This window comes from Primulina eburnea, chromosome 2 (genome assembly GCF_022965805.1).
Source record: "Primulina eburnea isolate SZY01 chromosome 2, ASM2296580v1, whole genome shotgun sequence".
Taxonomy (NCBI): domain Eukaryota; kingdom Viridiplantae; phylum Streptophyta; class Magnoliopsida; order Lamiales; family Gesneriaceae; genus Primulina; species Primulina eburnea.
In genome coordinates, this window is record NC_133102.1 from 7,449,209 (window position 1) to 7,464,420 (window position 15,212).

Below are 15,212 nucleotides of genomic sequence, written 5' to 3' on the forward strand. Positions count from 1 at the left end.
TTTTCTAAGAATGTAAGGTGAATGCCATAAATGTTTCCTCTTGAATGATAAATAATAAATAATAATTTAAATTTTTACGTAATTTTACAAAGAATGTACTTAACAATCCCCTTGGTATTAAATAACTCCGATAAGTAATTTCCTTATACGTATAATCAACATCCACCTCAAACAAGCGTTCCACTATAATCAAAGCCAGATGCTACAAAACAACAAATGACATTATTGGGACTCAAAAGGCAAGACAACAGAAACTTCTCTTGAATGACTAAAGGTTCCTTCTTTCATCAGCACCCCTGGAACTATATGAGCTCCTAAATTCGTATAATTCATTTGTTTCGTTCTCGACTGGCTAAATTAAATATGGTGCTCGGCGAAAATTGTCAGAGCAGTTCAAGATGAAAACTGACCTAAAGGGGTATCAAGAGTTCCCGCAATACCAACAGTGTGATGTAGACTTATAACTTCTTCCACGTCCTGCTTGACGCATGACAATGGTCTTGTACATACATGCTGATACACAAGTATTTGCAAATATCTCTGCGTGTCATTGAAATTCAGCAGAACATACATCAACACCTGTTGGAACAGGATGCCCGGGAAGATCTGAGCAGTCGAGGCTTTCTCGTAAAAGAGATGCCCTGCAGGGGTTCATAATAAGAAGTTGCTGCAAGTCCTTTGGAAGAACTTTAAATACAATTTGCAGATCTTTCTTCAATTTCATGCAAACATCTTCAGTATCTTCATTTGTTTTTCCATGCTACATTGGGAGATAATGAAATTAATTAGGAAATACATACAAGGAAATATGATATACACAAATGATAACAGCCACTAGCAATGTAATGTCAGAGAAAAAGTACATTATTTCAAAAAAATAATTTTAAAGTGTTGTTGGTTATGGGTAATTAGGTAAACACCTCTGTATACTCATTAATCCTCTCTCTCCTTATATAGGAGATAACCTATAACTATAAGCTTCAATTATATCATTTTCACTTCTTTTCAAGGTTTTCTCTTGCATTCTTCCAAATATGTACACCCCCATTTTATATATAAAAAAAAAACAATTGCGCATTGGTTCACGTGAATAGTAAATTAGTTAACAACTGTTCATGTGAAATTGGAAGTGTTCATCCGCAAACAGTAATAATTTTTCATTTTTTCCCCTATGATGTTTCTTTTTGGTTTTCTACTACTTGATGTTTGATTTTCACCAAATCCCTTACTGGCACAACTGTAAAATTGAATAAACAAACCATCCCTTCTTGGATATATTACTTTTTCATGTTTGTATCTTATTACGGTAAAATTTTCCTCGATTTCTAGAGTCTATGGATACGTATACTTTGTTCAAGATCTTCGACTAGTCTTGATAAGTTATCTCCTCAATCTATCAAGTATGCATTTTATGGATATTCTCATACCCAAGAGGGATATCATAATGATTCGAAGTCTTATCAATACTTTACATCCAGAGATGTACTTGTCTTCGAGTCTCCTCCGTATTTCATATTTTCAATTCTCTGAAAGTGAAATGGATGCTTCCAGTCTCTCTATTCCACTTCCCCAACCTATTGATCCTACGCCGAGAATGTCTCTATCTTGGCCCACTTGCAAGTGCATCATCAATAAAGGAATATATGTCGTGTTCCTCCTGCAATCCTGACCAATGTTGAGTCCTAACATATATCTCGACTACCAACCACATTCTTCTTATTTGGACATACCTAACATTACTCACAAGGGTAAGGGTAAGGGTAAGGGTAAGGGCAAGGGCAAGGGCTCCAACACTGCTCATCCTTTATTGAATTTTGTTTCCGCCGATCAGTTTCCATGAGTTCGCTTTCTCATTGTCTATTTCTAAGTCTATCAAGAGAATATGGCCCATCGGTACAGGAGGAGTGTTACGAGCCCAAATCAGAATGTTGGAAACTTGGGTCCATTGGGCCCAGACACAGCGAAGGGCCCAATACCCATTGAGAAACCCAAAATAGTAAATGTGTATACGAGGAGAAACAAAGGGGAAAAACGTGTATGGGAAGGGGGGGATTTAAATACTAGTTAGAGGAGAGGAGAGAGTATTCAGTTACATATTCTGTTGAGGGATCACTAGCACTTGCTAGGGGGAAAGTCTTGTACAGAGTGTTTAACTCTGGGTTCTCATTTCTTTATCTTAGATTACTCAAGAGGATAATTCCAGAAATGAAGAACAAATACTGAAATGAAATATTCTATTCAATAAAGAAATGAGAACCCAGAGTTAAACACTCTGTACAAGACTTTCCCCCTAGCAAGTGCTAGTGATCCCTCAACAGAATATGTAACTGAATACTCTCTCCTCTCCTCTAACTAGTATTTAAATCCCCCCCTTCCCATACACGTTTTTCCCCTTTGTTTCTCCTCGTATACACATTTACTATTTTGGGTTTCTCAATGGGTATTGGGCCCTTTGCTGTGTCTGGGCCCAATGGACCCAAGTTTCCAACATTCTGATTTGGGCTCGTAACAATACCGGCCTCCTCAAAAATCGCCTTGTCCTCAAGGCGAAAATCTGGAAATTGCTCTTTGAAGTCTTCGAAATTCTCCCATGTAGCCTCTTCTTCCGACCGTCCCTTCCATCCCACTAACACCTGTTCACAGGGTTGGCCTGATACAACTTTAATTCTCCCTGCCAAAATCATGCTGGGCTCAAAAGTCAGAAGTAAATCAGTGTCTAGCTCCTTAGGTAGTTTGATCTCAACATCAGAGTTACCCACAGCTCTTTTTAAACATGAAACATGAAATACCGGATGCACCCTTGAGCCCTCTGGTAATTGCAACCTATAAGCCACTGATCCCACCTTCTTCTTGATCTTAAACGGCCCATAGAATCTGTTGGATAACTTTGGCGCCACTCGTGAACAAACTGAATTCTGTCGATGCGGACGCAACTTCAAGTAAACCATGTCCCCTTCTTGAAAGTGAACCTCTCTTCTTTTCTTGTTAGCGTGCTTTGTCATGTGTTGCTGAGCTCTCTCAAGATTAAACTTGAGCTGCCGTAAGAGCTCATCCCTGTCACTCAATGCTTGTGCCACCGCTGCCACCTGCGTCTCTCCCGAAGTAAACCTCATAATGCTCGGTGGCTTTCGTCCATAGACAACTTCAAAGGGAGTCATCCCTGCAGAAGTATGATAGGAAGTATTGTACCAATATTCTGCCCAATGTAGCCATTGAGCCCAAACCTTGGGTTGTTCCGAGCAGAAGCAACGCAAGTAGGTCTCAACACATTTATTCAGCGCTTCACTCTGCCCATCGGTCTCCGGATGATAGGCTGTGCTCATTTTCAGTAGCGTTCCCTGAAGTCTAAAGATTTCTGACCAAAAAAAACTCATAAACACAGCGTCCCTGTCACTTACAATTGTTTTTGGGACCCCGTGTAATTTCACAACTTGTTGGATAAATACCTCCGCCACTGTACTTGCTGTGTAGGGATGTTTTAATAGCAAAAAATGTCCGTATTTGGATAGCCTATCAATGACAACCAGTATCACATCATACCCTTTTGACTTTGGAAGTCCCGTGATGAAATCCATGGCTAAGTCCTCCCAAATTGCCTCGGGTAGACCCAATGGCTGTAGTAATCCAGCAGGTTTGGTGGCCTCATACTTTTGCTTTTGACATACGGTACATTGAGCCACAAATTTGCTTACGGCTTTCTTCATTCCCTTCCAATAAAAGTCGCTTGCCACCCTTTTATAAGTGCGAACTGCCCCGGCATGACCCCCCACTGGTGTCGTATGGAATTCATTTAACAATAGGGGAACCCATTTGGAGGCTTGTGGAACTACTAATCTGCCTTTGTGCAACAAACACCCATTTACTATTGTGTAATGGCTGTTGTTCAAGCTTCCTTCTCGTATGTCATTTATAACCTTCCTCAGTCCCTGGTCCTCCCCAACTGATTTATTTAGCTCATCTATCTCTATCCATTCTGCTCTTGTGATAGCCATCAAGTCACCCCTGCCTTCCCTTCTCGACAGAGCATCCGCTGCCCCATTATCTGCCCCCGCCTTATGCTTAATCTCAAACTCATACCCAAGTAGTTTTGCCAACCAATATTGTTGGTCAGGGGTGGTGATCCACTGCTGTAGGAGATTCCTCAGCGGTTTATGATCTGTTATTATAGTAAATTTGCGTCCCAAAAGGTAGTGGCGCCAATGTTGTACTGCTGACACCAATGCCATCAATTCACGTTCATAAGTGGATTTGGTTAATGCCTTGTCAGCCAATGCCTTGCTGTAGTAAGCTATGGGCCTGCCTGCTTGAGCCAATACAGCCCCGAGCCCCCCTCCCGATGCATCACATTCCACTATAAATTCCTTGTCGAAATTGGGCATCTTCAGAACAGGGGCCGTGCTTAGAGCTCCTTTAAGCTCGAGGAAGGCTTTTTCTGCCATGTCATTCCAAGAAAAATTATTTTTCTTTAACTGGTCCGTGAGTGGTTTAACAATCTTCCCATAATCTTTGATGAACCTTCTGTAATAGCCTGTTAACCCGAGAAATCCCCTCAAGCCTTTGGTATTCTTAGGTCTTGGCCAGTTGCTAACACTGTCTATTTTATCTGGATCCACCATCACCCCTTGACCAGTGATAATGTGTCCCAAATAACTAACTTGACTCAACCCAAATTGGCACTTCTTTTGATTCAAAACCAAGCTGTTGCTTAGCAGCACATTGAGTATTGTTTCCACGTGCTTCAAATGTTCTTTCCACCCCTCACTGTAAATTAAGATATCATCGAAAAAAACTAAAACAAACTTCCTCAAATAAAGGCGGAATACCTCATTCATTGTGGCTTGGAACGTAGCTGGAGCGTTCTTTAACCCAAAGGGCATTACCACAAATTCGTAATGCCCGTCGTGTGTTCGAAACGCCGTTTTTGGAATGTCCTCCGGTTGCACTCGAATTTGATGATACCCCGACCTGAGATCCAACTTCGAAAAGTATTTAGCACCGTGCAACTCATCGAATAACTCCTCGACTACTGGAATGGGGTACTTGTCGGAGATGGTGATCTCATTCAATGCTCTATAATCCACACAGAATCTCCAACTGCCATCTTTCTTTTTTACTAGAATTACAGGGCTGGAGTATGGGCTACCACTCGGCTGTATGATACCCGACTTGAGCATATCTCGCACCATCCTTTCTATCTCGTCTTTTTGGTGATGGGCATATCTATATGGGCGTACTGAAACTGGACCGTACCCCTCCTTGATGTTAATGACATGATCTTGGAGTCGGTGAGGAGGCAACTCGCTGGGCTCCTGAAACACACCACCGTATCCCGAGAGGAGTTGGTCAAATGCCCCATTGGAGTCTCCTTGCTCAACCCTCAGCTTGCTCAGTTCACTGTCCTTCCATTTAAGTAGCACCGCTCCACTGAATTCTACTTCTCGTACCTTTGCAATCGACTTCAGTGATACCACAGATCGGCTAAGAGTCGGGTCTCCCCTTAGAACCACGGGCTGCCCTTGCCACGTAAACCTCATCTCCATGTTGGCCCAATTGAGCGTGACATCTCCCAGTGTTCGGAGCCAGTCAACTCCTAGGATGAGATCAAGCTCACCCAATTCAAACAAATATCCCTGGATCTGTATTTGGCAGAGCCCCAAATCCACTTCCACCTCTTTGCACAATCCCTGACAAGCAACACGACCCCCATCTCCCAAACAAACACAGAATCTCACCTCCTCATCCACTTTAATTCCCACATCATGAATCAGTTGTCTTGATATGAAGTTGTGGCTCGCACCACTGTCGATCATCAGTACCACTCCCCTTCCTGCTATCTTGGCTTTCATTTTTAATGTTTGTGGCTGGTTAATTCCGCTGATCGAGTATAAAGGCAGCTCCAACGTATTGTACTCAGTGATTGGGCACTTGTCCATGCTTCAACCTCACCTTCCTGATTGTCAAACTCTCCTCCCACTGCCCCATGCCCCTCCTCTCCTTCTCCCTCATCCTCCTCAGCTAGTACAGTCACCCTCAAACTTTTGTTCGCACACTTGTGTAGAGGGTGGTATGGCTCTCCACATTTAAAGCAGAACCCCTTCTCCCTCCTATGCAGATATTCTTGGTGTGATATAATTCTACCCTCACGATTCTTTGGTACTGGCGATCTCGCCATTCCCCCACCACTCCCACCTGGGCTTGATCGCGTCCCTCCCCCGTGAGAGGTCTGAGAGAAAGGTCTGTGTGAGTACCCTTCTCCTGGGCCCGTCGTTCTCGCGATAATTCGCGATGATGGGTTAGTAGATGGGCTATCCTTTTCAGTGGATTGGGCCGGATTAGCCCTAGTCACCTTAAAGGGCCCTTTCTGTTCCACACCTGAGCCAAGCCCAGATTGGCTTCTGCCACGATCCATCACCTTCCCGAACAACTCGACTTCTAACCCTCTTGCCAAGAGCATCGCTCTGTCCACCGTTCGTGGGCTGTGAACGATCATCTTCCTCCTAATCTCCTCCCGCAATCCACTCATAAAGTAACCCAGACATTGGTCTTCTTGAACGTCACCAATCTGGGCAACCAACACCTCAAAGCGTTCAATATAGGTGTCGATTGGTTGCTGTCCTTGCTTCAACGAGGCCATGAGTTCAAATGGGTTGGCCTCGTATCCACCGTATCTCTTGATTAGTTCTTCGGCAAACCGATCCCAGTTCATATTGGGGACCCTCAACTTCATCCAGCGGAACCAATGGATTGAGGATCCTTGCATACAAATGTAAGCCAATTTGAGCCTACACCCCATCGGGGTGTCATGAACATCAAAGTATTGCTCAATTTTCCCCAGCCAGCCCATCGGGTCTTCTCCTTCGAACACAGGTAATTCAATCCTCCTTAAGGCCATCCTCATCTCTTCTGTGACTACTTCACGTCGTCCTTCATCGGGAACCTCCGCACTCTGCTCCTTTTCCGACTTGTCATACTGACCGTGAGCACTTCCTTCTCCCTGTTTTTTTATCAACTGTTCCATCAATATTCCCAGTTCGCTGAGGCTTCCGAGGGTTTGATCCAGCTTTTCTAGCCTGTCTTGCACGTGCAGCATACTCTCTTGCAGACCGTTCACCGACCGTTCCATCGTTTCAAACTTTGCGCCGTTCCTGGTGCTGGCCATCGTCTTCTATCGCCCCTTCGAATCCGGCAGGTCGGACCAATGTTATGATCTTAGATTACTCAAGAAGGTAATTCCAGAAATGAAGAACAAATACTGAAATGAAATATTCTATTCAATAAAGAAATGAGATCCCAGAGTTAAACACTCTGTACAAGACTTTCCCCCTAGCAAGTGCTAGTGATCCCTCAACAGAATATATAACTGAATACTCTCTCCTCTCCTCTAACTAGTATTTAAATCCCCCCCTTCCCATACACGTTTTTCCCCTTTGTTTCTCCTCATATACACATTTACTATTTTGGGTTTCTCAATGGGTATTGGGCCCTTTGCTGTGTCTGGGCCCAATGGACCCAAGTTTCCAACATTCTGATTTGGGCTCGTAACAAGGAGGCAATGGATGATGAAATGTATCTCGAAGGACATGGGGCTTTGGACCTTTTTGAACAAATCCCACATCTACGTTACAAGTTAGTGTTTACTGATAAAGACAAATCTAATGGTAAACTGAATGACTGATTTGTATAAATTACAATAAGTTGCAAAAGAGTTCACACAGACATGATGTTAGACTATATATACGATGGGTTGCATTAATGAGAAGATTAACAAACCAAAAGATTTTGAACTATCTTAGAATTTCAATTTCCATTAATTGAATAGCCAACCACTCACATATCATACAGATGAGATGAATAGATGGTGATGTCTTTGCATATAGACGTTACAATATATATATATAGGAGGTAGAGAGAACATGAGAATTTAGATTTTGATCCCTATAAATTTTGTGTATTTTTTTTCACATTCTACTTTTTTTATGCATTTATTTACTCGTCTAGTAGGGCACGTTCAATTGCATTTCAAACATCTGAACCATTCAAACCCATTCCAGAATACTATCGAGTACATCCCACTATTTGTGAAAAATCAAACAAGAGAAATGGGAGATGAGAACAAAGGGAAAAAAATAAAGATTGCTTGAATACTATCTTCTAATGAAAAAATCATAGAAGGAAAAGCAAAAGGACACAAGGCAGCACAGTATTTTGAAACAAGAGAAGGGACTCAGGAAAATATATGCACGAGATAAATCCTCTGCAAATCAATATATTCCCAAGTTAATATTTTTTTTAGAAATTACAGAAAGAATCAAAGAAACATACCAGCATTTCTCCTTGGAGGTTTCTCTCAATCGCATTGAAGAAATCAACAATTTCCAATTCTGACATCCGAGCTATCAACTGGTTTATGTTGCTCTTAATTCTAGCTTGTCTCCACATTTTATACTGTTCTTGCTCAGCAACAGCACGTTTTCTACGGAACCATGGCAGAAAGTTGTGTCCTTTCAAGAAACGCCTGCATTAATGTAAAATAAATATCCATTTTAGAAAGTAATAAAACATATCGACTAAACAAATCATTTATCTAAGTACATATAAATGAAGGATATCAAGAGCAAAACTGACAATTTAGGACTGGGCAGTTAAGAATGAGGACAAGGCATCACCAGAAGCCATATACATTTTGAAACCCTTCATTTTAAAGATGTATGACGAGTACACAAAGAAGTGGACTAGCAGGAAATAGATAAACCAAAGCGATTGCATGATTGCCAAACATGAAAAATAATTCATTTCTGAAAGATGTAACATGAGGAGAAACACTTTGTGTGATAAACATTTCTTTTCGATGTAAAAATAATTTTGATGGAAAGAAGACTGGTTCCAAAACCGTTCAACAATGTTTCAGGTCTAGTTGTGGGGGATGAGTCTCCGCAGTATCAGAAACTTCACAAAACTTAGGTAAAAAGGGCACATGGGCAAAAACGTAATAATTTTTCCATAGGGTTCATATGAGCGGCACAAAAGATAGTGGATGTCTGCATTTCTTGTGCAGAGAGCAACTTCGGAAAATATTGTTTAAGGGGATTATCTTTGAAGAAGGTGATCAGTGTCAGATATCCATTTGCTTCAGATGAGTTGATGATAAGTTGTCCTGGCTGGAAAGAGTATATTCAAATTTTAAAAAATTGGAATAGACTAAAGACTAGAGAGAGAAACTATAAAGGAAACGTGCTAATTTTGGACAATTAGGTTGCATAAAACTATTTTCTCAGAAGGAAAAAAATGGCAATTTGAAGAAGTTATAGTGAACTTCATTGTGGATGAGTAGATATTGCCACAAGGCAGGGTGTTCTCTTCATGGATATTTTAAACGAAAATTGCAAAATTATCTATCAAGGGAAACCCTTCTCATAGCAGGAGGTGTAAATCTATCCATTATTCAGTACCTGTAGAGATCTAGCCAATTTGACCTCATTCTCTTCAGTAGAAACTTTCCAGGACCTCTTTCTGACAAAGTTGATAAGAATTCCTCAGTACTGAAAGACGGTAGAGAAGGTGGATCAGCATATGGAGATGAACCTTCAGAAGGAGTATTTGCTCTGAAATATGGACCAAAAGGGGCCAAAAAGTTCGTGGTCAGCTCCAAAAAATGGCGGCGTAATATATCATTGTTAACAACTGACATCGACTCCTCAACCCTTGGAGATAATCCAGCATCAACAAGTCTATTCAAGATAGAGGTATCTGGCTTTGTCACTGAAGCATAATTCGACCATACAGCTTCTTTGTGTTCTGTCATTAGACACAAAGGACCATCTCTTTTCAACTTTACTGCATTCAAGAAGTTTGCAGCAGTAAACTTCCTTACCGAAAGATGTCGGAAGTTCAATCGTTCTTCTTGAGCAGAGATTCCCCCGTTTGAAGCCCTTGAATCAATGTTAAGACGACTAGAATGTGAAACAGGAGTTCCAACTGAAACTATGTGAGGCACATTACGCAGTGCTTTTAAGAAAAAGAGGTTTGTGACACCTAAAACCATTGGAGGAAAAGCGGCCCCCTCTGGGAGAGAGTTCAAAATGGAAAATTCAGAGTCGTGTATTGTAAAGTAAGGCCTGAAATCAACACTGAAAAGTAATGGGGCAACCAAACTAACTAGACCAGCAACTGCTTCACAGCACTGGGGAGGGGTCGGTGCTATGATTAAAATGGGTTCCCCAATGAGTAACACTTCCCAGAGCTTCCAAAGATGCATCAAGAGTCCCCGGAATGTTCCAAAAAGATCGGAGTCATGAAATAAACCCTGTGGCACTGATAGATTTGAAGGGAGAAGGGGGGCCAGTGAGGACGCAGAGTCTTCAAAAATCCCGCTATCTGATGGCAAACTGTGAGAAGGAGGAAGGTTCACTTTCAGTAACGCATTCCCAATAGGAAGCACCATAAGATTACCAGGTACAGGAGTAGGCCACATCGATACACAACTAGCAATGTGAGCCAGTGCTTTCTTTCCAATATCAAAGTACAAAGGGCCCATAATTTGTAGCAAAGGCCTAAACACACAAGAGTATGGACTGTGAGAAAGAATAACAACAGATTTTTGTTCACCTCCCCGCTTTAGCCTCTCATCATGTCTCTGCCTATTAAACACAAAACCATACAGGTATCTTGAGTTATAGTGATTTTTACCCTTTTGCGAATCCGCATACAATGGCCCTTGAAATATTAAGTTATTATCTACTTCATTAGTCTTTGATGGACCAATGTTTGAAAGTGGAGGTTTTTCATGCCTCCTTATGCGGAAGAAGAAGATACAATCATGAATACTTGATCGGTTAAGGTTCTGTGAAACTGAATCTGGGAACGAACTAAAAGCAACTTGAAGCTCCTCATTTTGGGTAAGACAGCCAGGTGGATAACACTCCTCAATGAGCTGCCCCTGCTCGAGATCAAACCTAATGATACAAAAAGCAACTACCCATTGATGCAAAGCTTTTTCGTCAACTTCTGATGCAAGTTCTGACTTCACAGAAAATGACGGCGACCGGCTCATTTCCAGATACTTGACAATCACTCATCAATGAAATTAACTCTACATCGACCACCAGCACTGAGAAAATTGAAGGAAGTGGCCATCCTGAAAACATGTAGAAAGGTTTTCGCATCAACCAATTAACCAATAAAACTACATTGTATCTACAAAAATGAAGTAGATATTCACAAGGAAAAATCCATTAGCTTCACATATACCCCATACTTCATAAATGAATATCCATCCATGATAACGAAGAAACAAATAAGAATCAATAGTATATTTTCCATTACAAATGTGGACTGCAGAAAATAATAACGACGACAATAATAATAAACATTCAACAGTAAATATAAGTAATTAAATTCCATATCTTTTCAGAAGAAGGAAATAAGGAAAACAGATGACACTTCCTTGTATAGTTAATTTGAATCCCAACTATGCAACCACATATGTATTGGAATGAACTCCGCGAATACAGTGGCAAGATCCAGTACAGTAGTTTCATGATAAATGGTACTTGCCAGCTCTGAACTTTCAATAGAATAATGGTCCACAGTTGGGAATCCTATGCCGATCAAACATCAAAATGCCTGCCCCAGTGATCTAAACAGTAAAACATGAACATTTTGAAGTATTCTGAATCTGATCTTAGACTTAGAAATCACTGTTTTCTCCAATCCCGTGTGGGGAACCATTATATTAATAAAAGTATAAGTGATTATTAAACAAAACAGATTCATGTCAAAATTTCTCAAAGCAATGTTACAAATCAATCTCTCCCCTAAATTACTCTTAAACAGGAGACGATTGATGAAGAATAAGGCAAGCGTGAAGGGAAAAACTTCAAAAAAAATTGTCAAAATAAAAGCTATATTTACCTGAAAATTATTTGTCAAAATTTTTTTATAAATATATATTTGTAAGGAAGGTCATTGTGACTAATTTAATTACCTGGACTCCGAAATCCAAAAACTAGAATTTCTAGAAGCAGCTTGGATCTGCAAAATTGGCAAACAATTAAATATTGACAGGCCATGGGAAGATAAAAATGTAGAATTATCTAGTTACAAATAACTGTTCAAGACACAGAAATCAATTTTAGGTATCATGGTAAACACGTTAACATTATTTCAATGATTTATTATATCATTCAATTTTTCATTTTATACACAGCCATCTTATCAGTGTGTCTTTTTTTACTTTTTTCTTGTGTCAATTCTGATTTCTAATTTAATAGTTTTCAAAACTAAAGAGATTACAATAAGACATAATAAATTAACTTAGGTTCATTTTACCTCCAATATGAGACAAATCGTGTTTACCTGAAATTAATATTTTGACATGTTTACCATTCGGAATAGTTTAGATCATTGGTGAGTCCTTGGTGAAAAAGTAACTGAAATCCCACCAATCATCAGGCTCTTTTCATGCTATGGTCGCCTCTGTATCAGCTTCGGTTTACAAAACAAACAAATCATTCTGAAAGAAAAAAAATTACAATGTATTAAATGATTATTATATAGCTTCAAAAACAATGGCAAAACTGCTGATCGCATTTGTAATGCACCACATTACAAAGAATCAAACTAAGGAACTTAAGCAAATAGGATAATGGTGCCCATTGAATACTAACTGAATCAAACAAATACTACTTTTTTTTTATCCAAATAAGCTAAAATCGAAAAAGAAAATAAGCTATAAATATCACTACTAACTAGGCAAGGTTACATTTGAGTTGATGAACATGGCACATCAGCCCACTTGGCATCCAAACGCTCTATGCAGGAGTTCAAAATCCAATGAATGCTGTCAGGTGGAGAAAAAATTTGCTAAATCAGTAAAAGCATAGTCCATAGAAGAGGTGACAAATGATTAATGGACCAACTCTCCTACTTGTAAAATTTTTTATTCCAACTCTTGCCGTTTCAATAATAAATAAACAGTGATACAGTTCAGCATATATGGCCTCTCTGTCAAAAGTCACTTTATCATAGACAACGTAAAAAAAATTAATATCTTTTGTAATCTATCTAAAAAGTTTTCTTACTAAAAGGCATAGAGTATTTCCACATAAGATCTACCCCATTGTGCTGACAGATGTAATATTTCTGGATCCCTCATAATACAAGCAGCGTAAAAAAATTTGATGTTTCAGTGAATCCAAATTAGGAAGCAGCATAAAATTGAAGCAGATTCTTGGTATTACCATTTCAATCATAATGCATCCTAATGGCATTTTGTGACGAACCTCCTATTTGTCATATGGGAAAAAGAAGAGGCTTAAAACCTATAAATGATTTCATTAGAAAGAATTGGACAGATATATTGTCAATTTTCTGCTGGTGAGAAAATAAAAGAGAAAAGTTATAATATGGTTGCAAAAGTGGAGCAAATTAAAATTCAACAAGATGAAATGCATAAAAAGTTCAAAGTCATCAATAGATTTAGAAAGTTTCAGCAAAATACTAAGGAAAGAGGAATTAAATGTAAATGTTTCAGATTGGCCAACCATTCTGTACCCCATGCAGGACCAGATAATAGTTTTGACATTTGAACTAAATGCAGGGTGACTTCTAACTTCAAGGATCCTACCTACTTAAAAGGTATATAACGACAACTTCAACTGGTAAGGAAACCTTCAAGGATCATACCTACTTAAAAGGTATATCATGACAACTTCAACTGGTAAGGAAACCTCACCCTTTATTTATTTTCATTTTTGAAGGACAAAATTAACCAATATGGTTCTTTCAATCTTACCCATTTCACAGAAAATTTTGATCAACTTGGACTTTCAGATCTTAAAATTCCCTCAACATTCCTTATATTTGTAGCCACCAAAAGAACACCTTTCTCTCATGCGCAAAAAAAATAAATTATCCTGCTTACGAACCAAAAAACAGTTAACCTCTCTCAACCTTATTTTCTGGTGGTAGCATAATAACAGTTAAAGGTTAAAACAAATAGGTTATGACAAACTACAAAAATATACTCGCTTCAAAGTGTATAAGAAATACTGAATGTGCCATGTTCAACAACATTGTACATTTAAAGTTATTATTAATTCGCCGACCTCAATTCGTTTGTATAAAAAATTTCCAAAATGATATTTATTGGCATGAAACACTCAAAGTTACCATAAACATGCGTGTATCAACAAAAAGACGATACTTTAGTTGATCGAAGCCATTAGCACATAGAAATAATTAACCGCGGTATTCTCAAAAAAACTGATGTGCGAATCAGAAACCCATTTCACCTTTTCTATTTCCCACGGGAACAAATATGAGTAAAACGGATAAAGCTAAAATATCGAGAAATTATACAGATTTAGATGCGTGAATTGTGGTTCTGAGCTTTGCCACACTAGGTTCCTAAACTTCCCAACATATGTCGATCTCATCCACAATCTTCACATAAGAACCTTCACGAACTACAAGAAGTGACAACAAACCATGTCCGGAAATCGTAACATTTACATGAATCCAAAACCCAGGGGAAAAAATTTGAATAAAGAAGAAGGAAACGCAAAGATTTGTAATTTTTAGATTTGTCTTCATACTAGTGATTAGTTCACAACGCAAAACACTAAAAATCCAAAATTCGTTTATGAAAATTCCTACCCATTTATTATATGGATGACAAAGCAGGAATAAAAATCTTCTACGCCTTCATCTGAAGATTGTTCAGCGTGTGGCTAAGCAGATTGAACTGCGGAATTGACGAATTTTGATGGAAGTGAAAGCGTAGTTAAATGCATAGATCTGTGTTTGATGGAAGCTGGCAGTTTCGAAAAAAGGCAAATGGATTGGAGTGGCAAATTTTGGGGATTAAATAAAATCATATTATGATAGATTACATTTATCGAATTTTGTAATTTAACCCAAAGTCAAAAAAAGCAAACATTTACTCCATGAATATAGTTTTTGTGAGACGATCGTGTAGATATTTATTGAATTAATCTTGTATATATTCACAATAAAAACTAATAATTTTAAAATAAAAAATCATATTTTTCATGAGTGATTCAAATAAAAAATATATATCACAAAATTAATCCATGAAATTGTCTCATAACTTTTATTATGCATGTACGTACAAAATTTTGATAGTTGTAATACATATATATGTGGATATAATTCGTTGAACTAGTCGTTAGATTCATATATTATGTTATCAT

General features: G+C 38.9%; 1 protein-coding gene across 6 annotated transcripts; it reads right to left on the reverse strand.

The window, feature by feature from the left end:
- Window positions 1–96: 96 nt before the first annotated feature.
- Window positions 97–14,852, reverse strand: LOC140822874 (uncharacterized). 6 transcript variants are annotated; one of them, XM_073183803.1, is made up of 7 exons: window positions 14,656–14,852; window positions 12,761–12,838; window positions 12,355–12,511; window positions 11,984–12,030; window positions 9,450–11,134; window positions 8,323–8,515; window positions 97–760 (listed from the first exon to the last, which is right to left on the reverse strand). In XM_073183803.1, exons 5-7 carry the CDS (start codon window positions 11,048–11,050, stop codon window positions 548–550), a joined length of 2,007 nt encoding a protein of 668 aa, XP_073039904.1. In that variant the 5' UTR covers window positions 11,051–11,134; window positions 11,984–12,030; window positions 12,355–12,511; window positions 12,761–12,838; window positions 14,656–14,852; the 3' UTR covers window positions 97–547. The 6 variants fall into 6 exon arrangements, with proteins under 6 accessions (XP_073039904.1, XP_073039907.1, XP_073039909.1 ...); XM_073183806.1 differs by lacking the exon at window positions 12,761–12,838 and adding an exon at window positions 14,359–14,465; XM_073183808.1 differs by lacking the exon at window positions 12,761–12,838.
- Window positions 14,853–15,212: the final 360 nt, after the last annotated feature.

Excerpts from the sequence above, each read along its gene's own strand:
- LOC140822874 (XM_073183808.1), bottom strand. The coding sequence starts at position 11,050 with ATGAGCCGGTCGCCGTCATTTTCTGTGAAGTCAGAACTTGCATCAGAA. Across the intron at positions 8,516-9,449 it reads AATTGGCTAGATCTCTACAG|GCGTTTCTTGAAAGGACACA; the intron begins GTACTGAATAAT and ends ACATTAATGCAG. Across the intron at positions 761-8,322 it reads ACCTCCAAGGAGAAATGCTG|CATGGAAAAACAAATGAAGA; the intron begins GTATGTTTCTTT and ends CTCCCAATGTAG.